Here is a 10,705-nt window from a genome sequence, read left to right as displayed (position 1 = left end):
TCCCTGCACTGCTGCAAGTGAATGAGACCGGCTCTTTCCTGCGCTGCTGCAAGTGAATGAGACCGGCTCTTCCCTGCGCTGCTGCAAGTGAATGAGACCGGCTCTTCCCTGCGCTGCTGCAAGTGAATGAGACCGGCTCTTTCCTGCGCTGCTGCAAGTGAATGAGACCGGCTCTTTCCTGCGCTGCTGCAAGTGAATGAGACCGGCTCTTTCCTGCGCTGCTGCAAGTGAATGAGACCGGCTCTTTCCTGCGCTGCTGCAAGTGAATGAGACCGGCTCTTCCCTGCGCTGCTGCAAGTGAATGAGACCGGCTCTTCCCTGCGCTGCTGCAAGTGAATGAGACCGGCTCTTCCCTGCGCTGCTGCAAGTGAATGAGACTTCCTCTTCCCTGTGAATGACCTGTGTCTCCCTATGTACATGTGAGAGAAAAACCTGTCAATCACTTCCAGCAGCACTGGGAAGAGCCGGTGAAGGGGGGAGCCGGACTAGTCTGCTCTCCAGCTATGGTCCCCAGTCTTCCAAGTATATTCTCTCTGAAACGCCAGAGCGCTTTTCAGAAGTGAAAAAAGGGGACTGTTACTCACTTCTGGTGAACTGATAAAAAAAATTGGTCCAGGATACACAAGAACTGTAAATATTGCGGTTGTTTTAGTGACCCATTTGAAGGTTGATGCGTCTTCTTCAGGATATAACCACATATAGACATATTAATAAGCAAACAACTTTAAAGGAGTGGTGTTCGAATAATGGCGCCAAAGAGGCACATGGATATGGCAAAGATCACCTCTTATCGTGGCAAAATAAAATTCTAGTTGTTGTGAATGGCACATTTCTCCCTATGTACATGTGAGGGAAAGACCTGTCAATCAATTGCAGCAGTGCTGGAAGAGTCGGCCTAGACAGGGATGTCAAACTCTTTAAACACACAAAGGGCCAAAATTAAAAGCTTGGACAAAGTTGCGGGCCAATCTTGATCTTTATTCAAATAAAAAAAAAAAAAAAAAAAAGTCTACTATTGAAGGTTTTTTTTCATTATCATCAAATAGAACGATGAACATTTTCATATGGAAACCAGTTTAATTGGGTCTGACTCCCCCACAGTGAATTCCTCCACAGTACCCTCCACACATTGTATGATGATCCTATTGTACCCCCCACACACACACCTGGCAAAGTCTGGTGACCCAACATTGTATGATGCCCTCCATACAGTATAATGGGTCCCACAAAAGTATGATGGTCCTTACAAAATAATGACCCCCACATAGTCTTCTATACAGTATAATGGGCCCCACATAGTGCTCCATACAGTATAATAGGCACCATAGAGTGCTCCATACAGTATAATGGGCACCACATAGTCTCTTCCAAAAAGTATAATGGGCCCCACATAGTGCTCCATACAGTATAATGGGCCCACATACTTCTCCATACAGTATAATGGGCCCCACATAGTGCTCCATACAGTATAATGGGCCCCACATACTCCTCCATACAGTATAATGGGCCCACATACTCCTCCATACAGTATAATGGGCCCCACATAGTGCTCCATACAGTATAATGGGCCCCACATACTCCTCCATACAGTATAATGGGCCCCACATAGTGCTCCATACAGTATAATGGGCCCACATACTTCTCCATACAGTATAATGGGCCCCACATAGTGCTCCATACAGTATAATGGGCCCCACATACTCCTCCATACAGTATAATGGGCCCCACATAGTGCTCCACACAGTATAATGGGCCCCACATAGTGCTCCATACAGTATAATGGGCCCCACTTAGTCCTCCATACAGTATAATGGGCCCCACATACTCCTCCATACAGTATAATGGGCCCCACATAGTGCTCCACACAGTATAATGGGCCCCACATAGTGCTCCATACAGTATAATGGGCTCCACACAGTATAATGGGCCCCACATACTCCTCCATATAGTATAATAGGGCCCGCCCCACATTTAAAACAATATATATATATATGTGTATATATATATATATATATATATATATATATATATATATATATATATATATATATATATATATATATATATATATATATATATATATATATATATATATATCACTCCTCTTTCCCGTCTCGGCAGCGAGCAATCTGAATCTCCTCATTGCTTGGCACAGCGGGCACAAAATAGTGATGTCATTGCGCCCACTGTGCTGAGACCTCAGATACTGGGGGAGGGAGCGGACAGACCCCTCTTCCACCATTGCTTTCAACTGGACAGTTGAGATTGCAGTGCCGTGGGGGGTGGACCAAATATAATCCCATCCTCCCAAGGGGCCAGAGTTTGACATGTATGTTCCAGAACATGTCATGGATGTAAGAAGGCAGCCTTACTTATTCATGAGGTTGATATTCCCCCAATCTTATAAACTGATAGTATTCCACAGTTCCTACAAAAAGGGTCGGTGACACTAATCTTCAGGGGATTGCCGTCTGACGCATTCACATTTAAAGGGGTCCTAGTACAGTTCCCTGAACAGCAAGTGACTGGTGCCAGTGTACAAGGAAAATAAATGACCTTACAGAAGACTTGTCACTTGCCATAAATATGTAATAATTTTACTTGGTGTGGATGCTGCTTTTCTCCCATATGTATCTTGTTTGTTTGTTTTTTTGCTGTTCCTGCGTCACTCCCTTCCTGAGATTTAATCTCCTCCTCTTTGTATTTAAAACTAGTCTTGTTAGCCAAATGGGCGTTATCCTCAACTGTTCTCGTGGGTGTCTTCTTTATGACCACCCCTCTTTGGCGAACAAGACTAGATTTATATACTAGGATTAGGGAAAGCCTGGGGAGGTGCGGCATTTAGGAGCTCCTTTCTGGAGTTCGGAGAACCCTTTTAAGGTGGACGTTCCGCTTCCCATTACATACTATGTACAATACTGCGCATGCTCAATCATAGGTGGAATTACCACTGTTTAATTATTGCAGGTATATATTTGAAATCTTGATTATAATGTTTAATTGCAGGGTAATTGACTCAACATATAAAGGCTGCAACTCGATACCTGAATGTCCTAGCATAAGGGAGGCATTCCACTGAGAGGCCGGGAAAGAAATATGCAAATTAGTCAGGATGGAGATTTAAATACACAAATGCATGTGATGTTCTTGGCCTCAGTAAATGTTGTACGAAGAGGGTCACCTTTAATAAACTACATAAAGGCACACCATCCCTTTAAGGTTATTATTGCCTTTTAACATGGGAATAAAATATTTTTACACGTGTTAATTGTCAACTTTAATTAAAATGCACTGAGTTTTAGGCTGAAGTTATGATTTTCTTCAATCATTTTTAGATCCCCTTTTAAGGCAGTTTGCTGCCTGATTCTAGTTTCAGGTTTTTTTTTTATGGGAGTGTCTTTCTCTGTAATATAGGCTGGATGTGAGATCTGTGTGTATCCCGGGTGCAGCTATTGTCATTAGCTCGTATATTAGCACTTTCTATCCCTCAATTATGTTCTCTTTATGTGAATTCCTCCTTTTTTATGGTCTGTTTTCTCTGCCCTCCATGAGACTGCACATACTCTCTCCCCTTCCCACATTGTGGAAATCTGTGTACGTGACACTTAAGAACAAATGATCAGGCATATTGAATCCAGCATGTCCAATTCTTCTTTTCCATTCATCATATCAATGCTGGTCTTCTTGACACTTGATATCTGTAATCCATAGTTAAGTTCCTGGAAATTTTTTTTATTTTTCTTGTATTTTTTTTTGTTCTTTCAGGGAGCACATACAAGGCTTACTCCACCATGTCGCTCTCCGTGCAATCCTCGAGGGTCACCTCCACGTCAATCACTAGAAGTCAATCGTTTGCAGGAGTTAACTCGAATTACGACAGGACCAGGTTTGTTAATTTTAGCGGTGTTTGATTATTTTCAATAATCTACGATTGAGTTGAAGGGGAATGTGAGATAATTGCCCAACAGCATGAATGGTTATAAAAGAATGGAAAAATACACGGCTTACTGTATGCCACTACTGGGCAACTTGGTGAAAATTCCCAGACGGCCCCTACACGCTATAGGGGCGTGTGAACATGGGTCGCTGCAAATCTATAGGACGTTGTGAGTCTTTGCACCCGTCATTAAGGTTTCCCTCAGTTTCTTAGGTGAATCGCAACCCTCCATGTAAGTGATTGCTTTTCTCTCCATAATTGGGCCTAAACTTTTGTATGTGCAGCTACAAGGCTTTTTCTGGACTGTCTCCAGTTGACAGCCCAGATTTGCATTAAACTGGTGACAACATGAGAAGATGGCAAAGAGCCAAAACATAAAAATAATTACAATGCTGCCAGCCGTTAGTCTTTATCATGTTCTATTTCCATCTCCCAAGATCCTATCCCAATGTGTAGTTGGTGTAATAATAATATTATTAGGAAATACCTCCAATTAGAAATGTAGTATAGTTATTCTGATTTGCTATGACTCTTTCCTCATGTGCAGGCATTGCAGAACCTTATGTATCCATGGTTATGACCGTTAGCAGCTAACTGTCACTTTATCAGTGGACGTAACCATGGATACCCAAGGTCCTGCTATGCTTGCACATGAAAAAAGAGACATAGCGAATCAGAAAAACTATACCAGAATTCTAATTGGAGGCATTTGCTAATAATAATATATTATTACACCTACTACAGATTGGGATGGGGTCTTGGAGATGGGAATACCCCTTTAAACTCGACCATCTGTAATCTATATATATAATCGTCTAAGTGGCACTTCCGTCTGTCTGTTTCTGTCTGTCATGGAAATCCCGCGTCTGCCGGCCGCGACCAATCAGCGACGGGCACAGTCCGGCCGCGAATGCGCCCCTTCCTACTCTGTGCCCCCTCCATACTCCCCTCCAGTCAGCGCTGACATAGAGTTAATGGCAGCGTTACACCACGTTATGCCGCGGTGTAACGCACTCAATTAACGCTGCTATTAACCCTGTGTGACCAACTTTTTACTATTGATGCTGCCTATGCAGCATCAATAGTAAAAAGATTCAATGTTAAAAATAAGAAAAATAAAAAGTTATATTCTCACCTTCTGTCGCCTTTCCCGCTTATTGCGACGCTCCGGGCCTTGCATTGCGGTCTCGCGAGATGATGACGTAGCGGTCTTGCGAGACCGCTAAGTCATCTAGGTAATTTCGCAATGCATCGCTGGGAACGGAAGCTGGCGGCCACATCGTACGCGTAGGGACAGCTTCGCTGGACACCGGAGGGTGAGTATATAACTATTTTTTATTTTCATTCTCCAATAGATTTGAAGAGACAAGTTCTCATCCAAATTATGGAACAGAATAGTGCGTGCTACAATTTTTTCCTTTTTCCCTCGGACACTCCGAACAGTTCTATTTAATGGCATACATTCGTATCAAACACGTCTGTCTGAACGAGCCTTTTTTTTTTATTATTATGGCTGAAAAAAAAACTGGATGATCTATGAATATAAAACACAGACACTATTTTAGCCCATATGGGTGAAAAAAATCGTCCATTTTTTTTTTTAAAGGATACAAAGCAGGAGATTCATACACTTAGAATCATAGAATGATAGATTTGGAAGGGACCTCCTGGGTCATCATCTCCAACCCCCTGCTCAAAGCAGGATTCACTAAATCATCCCAGACAGATGTCTGTCCAGCCTCTGTGTGAAGACTTCCATTGATGGAGAACTCACCACCTCTCGTGGCCGCCTGTTCCACTCATTGATCACCCTCACTGTCAAAAAGTTTTTTTCTAATATCTAATCTGTGTCCCCTCCCATTCAGTTTCATCCCATTACTTCTAGTCTTTCCTTGTGCAAATGAGAATAAAGATGATCCTTTTACAATGTGACAGCCCTTGAGATATTTGTAGACAGCTAATAAGTCTCCTCAGTCTTCTTTTTTGCAAGCTAAACATTCCCAATTCCTGTAATCGTTCTTCATAGGAAATGGTTTGCAGACCGGTCACCATTCTGGTCGCTCTTCTCTGAACCTGCTCCAGTTTGTTGGTCTTTTTCTTTTCAATGTGGTGCCCAAAACAGGACCCAGTATTCCAGATAAGGTCTGACCAAAGAGAAGTAGAGGGCAATAATGACTTCACGTGATCTAGACTGTTAATACATCCCAGAATTGTATTTGCCTTTTTTGCTCCTGCATCACACTGTTGACTCATGTTCAGTCTGTGATCTATTAGTAAACCCAAGTCTTTTTCACATGTGCTGTTGCTTAGCCCTATTCCTCCTATACTGTATATGTGTTTTCATTTTTATTGCCCAGATGTAGTACTTTGCATTTTTCCCTGTTAAAAACCATTCTGTTAGTTGCTGCCCACTGCTCCAGTTTATTTATATCTTTTTGAATCCCCTCTCTCTCTTCTCTAGTATTAGCTATCCCTCCTAGCTTTGTGTCATCAGCATTTGATCAGTTTATCCTCAATTCCTTCATCTAAATGATTGATACAGATGTTGAACAATACAGGGCCCAGGACAGAACCCTGTGGTACCCCACTTGAGACATTCTTCCAACTGGATGTGCAGCCATTTGTGACCACTCTTTGGGTCTGATCACTAAGCCAGTTATGAATCCACCTAACACTTGCCTTGTCCATTCCATACTTAGTCATTTTTTCAGTAGGGATTGTGTGAGATACTTTGTCAAATGCTTTGCTGAAGTCAAGATATATTATATCTACAGCAATTCCCCTGATCCACCCTGTCAGTGAACTTGTCATGAGTAGGAGGACCAGCACCAATGGGGAATAACGGACCTAGCCCAAGAATCGGGGTGCATGTACACATTTCGGATTTACATGCAAAAAATCCAAAGCGAAATACAAAACCATCCAAATAAAATAACTTTTTTTTTTAAGCTCAGAAATTTTGTACTTCTACCATTTGGTTACAGTTAACGGTTTGGTGATACAGTTTCAATAATCTAAATGTAAAGTTAGAGAACTATGTTACCGTGTATACTTGCGTATATGTTATCTTTATTACGAGGGTCATATGTGTAGTGTTGCAACATATATACACTTACAGAACAGACCAAATGTTTGGACACACCTTCTCATTTAAAGATTTTTCTGTATTTTCATGACTATGAAAATTGTACATTCACACTGAAGGCACCAAAACTATGAATTAACACAAGTGGAATTATATACTTAACAAAAAAGTGTGAAACAACTGAAATTATGTCTTATATTCTAGGTTCTTCAAAGTAGCCACCTTTGTGCAAAGCAGTCATCAAAGCAAAAGGTGGCTACTTTGAAGAACCTAGAATATAAGCCATATTTTCAGTTGTTTCACGCTTTTTTGTTAAGTATATAATTCCACATGTGTTAATTCATAGTTTTGATGCCTTCAGTGTGAATGTACAATTTTCATAGTCATGAAAATACAGCAACATTTTTAAATGAGAAGGTGTGTCCAAAGTTTTGGTCTGTACTGTATATGTAACATAGTAACATAGTAACATAGTTAGTAAGGCCGAAAAAAGACATTTGTCCATCCAGTTCAGCCTATATTCCATCATAATAAATCCCCAGATCTACGTCCTTCTACAGAACCTAATAATTGTATGATACAATATTGTTCTGCTCCAGGAAGACATCCAGGCCTCTCTTGAACCCCTCGACTGAGTTCGCCATCACCACCTCCTCAGGCAAGCAATTCCAGATTCTCACTGCCCTAACAGTAAAGAATCCTCTTCTATGTTGGTGGAAAAACCTTCTCTCCTCCAGACGCAAAGAATGCCCCCTTGTGCCCGTCACCTTCCTTGGTATAAACAGATCCTCAGCGAGATATTTGTATTGTCCCCTTATATACTTATACATGGTTATTAGATCGCCCCTCAGTCGTCTTTTTTCTAGACTAAATAATCCTAATTTCGCTAATCTATCTGGGTATTGTAGTTCTCCCATCCCCTTTATTAATTTTGTTGCCCTCCTTTGTACTCTCTCTAGTTCCATTATATCCTTCCTGAGCACCGGTGCCCAAAACTGGACACAGTACTCCATGTGCGGTCTAACTAGGGATTTGTACAGAGGCAGTATAATGCTCTCATCATGTGTATCCAGACCTCTTTTAATGCACCCCATGATCCTGTTTGCCTTGGCAGCTGCTGCCTGGCACTGGCTGCTCCAGGTAAATTTATCATTAACTAGGATCCCCAAGTCCTTCTCCCTGTCAGATTTACCCAGTGGTTTCCCGTTCAGTGTGTAATGGTGATATTGATTCCCTCTTCCCATGTGTATAACCTTACATTTATCATTGTTAAACCTCATCTGCCACCTTTCAGCCCAAGTTTCCAACTTATCCAGATCCATCTGTAGCAGAATACTATCTTCTCTTGTATTAACTGCTTTACATAGTTTTGTATCATCTGCAAATATCGATATTTTACTGTGTAAACCTTCTACCAGATCATTAATGAATATGTTGAAGAGAACAGGTCCCAATACTGACCCCTGCGGTACCCCACTGGTCACAGCGACCCAGTTAGAGACTATACCATTTATAACCACCCTCTGCTTTCTATCATTAAGCCAGTTACTAACCCATTTACACACATTTTCCCCCAGACCAAGCATTCTCATTTTGTGTACCAACCTCTTGTGCGGCACGGTATCAAACGCTTTGGAAAAATCGAGATATACCACGTCCAATGACTCACCGTGGTCCAGTCTATAGCTTACCTCTTCATAAAAACTGATTAGATTGGTTTGACAGGAGCGATTTCTCATAAACCCATGCTGATATGGAGTTAAACAGTTATTCTCATTGAGATAATCCAGAATAACATCCCTCAGAAACCCTTCAAATATTTTACCAACAATAGAGGTTAGACTTACTGGCCTATAATTTCCAGGTTCACTTTTAGAGCCCTTTTTGAATATTGGCACCACATTTGCTATGCGCCAGTCCTGCGGAACAGACCCTGTCGCTATAGAGTCACTAAAAATAAGAAATAATGGTTTATCTATTACATTACTTAGTTCTCTTAGTACTCGTGGGTGTATGCCATCCGGACCCGGAGATTTATCTATTTTAATCTTATTTAGCCGGTTTCGCACCTCTTCTTGGGTTAGATTGGTGACCCTTAATATAGGGTTTTCATTGTTTCTTGGGATTTCACCTAGCATTTCATTTTCCACCGTGAATACCGTGGAGAAGAAGGTGTTTAATATGTTAGCTTTTTCCTCGTCATCTACAACCATTCTTTCCTCACTATTTTTTAAGGGGCCTACATTTTCAGTTTTTATTCTTTTACTATTGATATAGTTGAAGAACAGTTTGGGATTAGTTTTACTCTCCTTAGCAATGTGCTTCTCTGTTTCCTTATATGTGGTAAGATACGGATGCAAAACCTGGATGATAAAGAAACAAGAGAGAAGAAGAATCAACCCCTTTGAAACTTTGTGCTGGAGAAGGATGTTGCCAATACCATGGATGGCGAGGGGAACAAACAAATCAATTCTGGAACAAATCGAGCCAGACATGTCACTAAACGCAAGGATCACCAAGTTACGACTTGTCTACTTTGGACACATCATACAGAGTGAGCAATCGCTGGAGAAGGACATCATGGTCGGAAGAATAGAAGGAGCAAAGCGAAGAGGAAGACCAGCAACCGGATGGTTTGATGCAATCAAGTTGATGGCAGAGAAGACCCTGGTGGACCTATCTAGGCTTGCTCCAGATTGATCTTCCTACAGAGCGTTCACCCCTGAAGCCCCCATGGCTCTAGATCGAGCTGAAGTTTGTTAATAATAATGATAGTGTGTAGTGTTAGGGCGAGGATCCAGTGGAGACCAGAATGGATCTTTTGGGACACATAGCCGGTTGTGAGAAGCAAATATAGAAATCAATTTGCAGAAAAAAGTGTCTCCATCAAAGCAACAGTATCTAAGAAACGAAAGGCTAACAAACATCAGCCCTTGTCATCCATAGAGGCTGCGGAAAAAGGTCAATAACCTGTGATCAACATGATGTCTAGGTGACCTATTTTTTATCAGCAAACCATGCACAAATGACCACGTTCTTAGCACTGCGTGTTCCTGGCTGTAGATCGCTGAATTGTCCTGCAGAGTTCATTATTTGGTTTGTCCTCGGAAACTGCTTTGGAAACCGATGTTTAAAGGAACATCTCAGATTCCTCGGCCTCCGATGCCGCACAAGTCTCCTGGGTCATAGTGATGTTTGGCATTTGCTACAGATCCTGTTACTTTTGATGGGATTCAATATTGCAGAAATGTACTGATCTCCACTGCGCCTTAATATTGAAGCTAAAACGCTCGTCCGCTGCGGCTGTGGGGTGTGAGGTTTGACTACATTATTTATTTCATGTTTTCTTTTTTTAAATATTAGAACTGACGTGAATGATTTTACTTTTTGTTTGTCAACATTTGCAAGATTGAAAATCAATTACATTACGTTTTTCTGCCTTTCAAATAAGTTGTCCACTACTTTTACATTGATGACCAACCTTAAGGATAGGTAATCAATGTCTGATCAGCCGAGGTTCAACACCGGGCCGACACCCCCACCGATCAGCGGTCATCGGCCGGCCGTCTACTGGTAGTGTCCTGGCCTTGGGACTGCACATCGGCCTCCTATTCAAATCAATGGGAGGCGGTTGTGTAGTACCCTGCGGGGGCCACTATCAGGAGACTGACCGCTTCTCAAGT

General features: G+C 41.8%; 1 protein-coding gene across 3 annotated transcripts in view; it reads left to right on the top strand.

Annotated features, from left to right (window-relative positions):
* The window catches only part of RIPOR1 (RHO family interacting cell polarization regulator 1), a 119,024-nt gene that overhangs the window by 67,962 nt on the left and 40,357 nt on the right, over positions 1-10,705 (top strand). For all 3 annotated transcript variants that reach the window (XM_069740045.1, XM_069740044.1, XM_069740046.1), the window contains exon 2: positions 3,766-3,886. In XM_069740045.1, the coding sequence (XP_069596146.1) occupies positions 3,792-3,886 (95 nt within the window). In that variant the 5' untranslated portion in view covers positions 3,766-3,791. The remainder of the gene's footprint in view (positions 1-3,765; positions 3,887-10,705) is intronic.

The sequence above is a fragment of the Ranitomeya imitator genome, chromosome 9, assembly GCF_032444005.1.
Source record: "Ranitomeya imitator isolate aRanImi1 chromosome 9, aRanImi1.pri, whole genome shotgun sequence".
In the NCBI taxonomy this organism is placed as follows: domain Eukaryota; kingdom Metazoa; phylum Chordata; class Amphibia; order Anura; family Dendrobatidae; genus Ranitomeya; species Ranitomeya imitator.
Note: the sequence above shows the minus strand (reverse complement) of the source record. Positions and strands in the feature narration are given on the sequence as shown.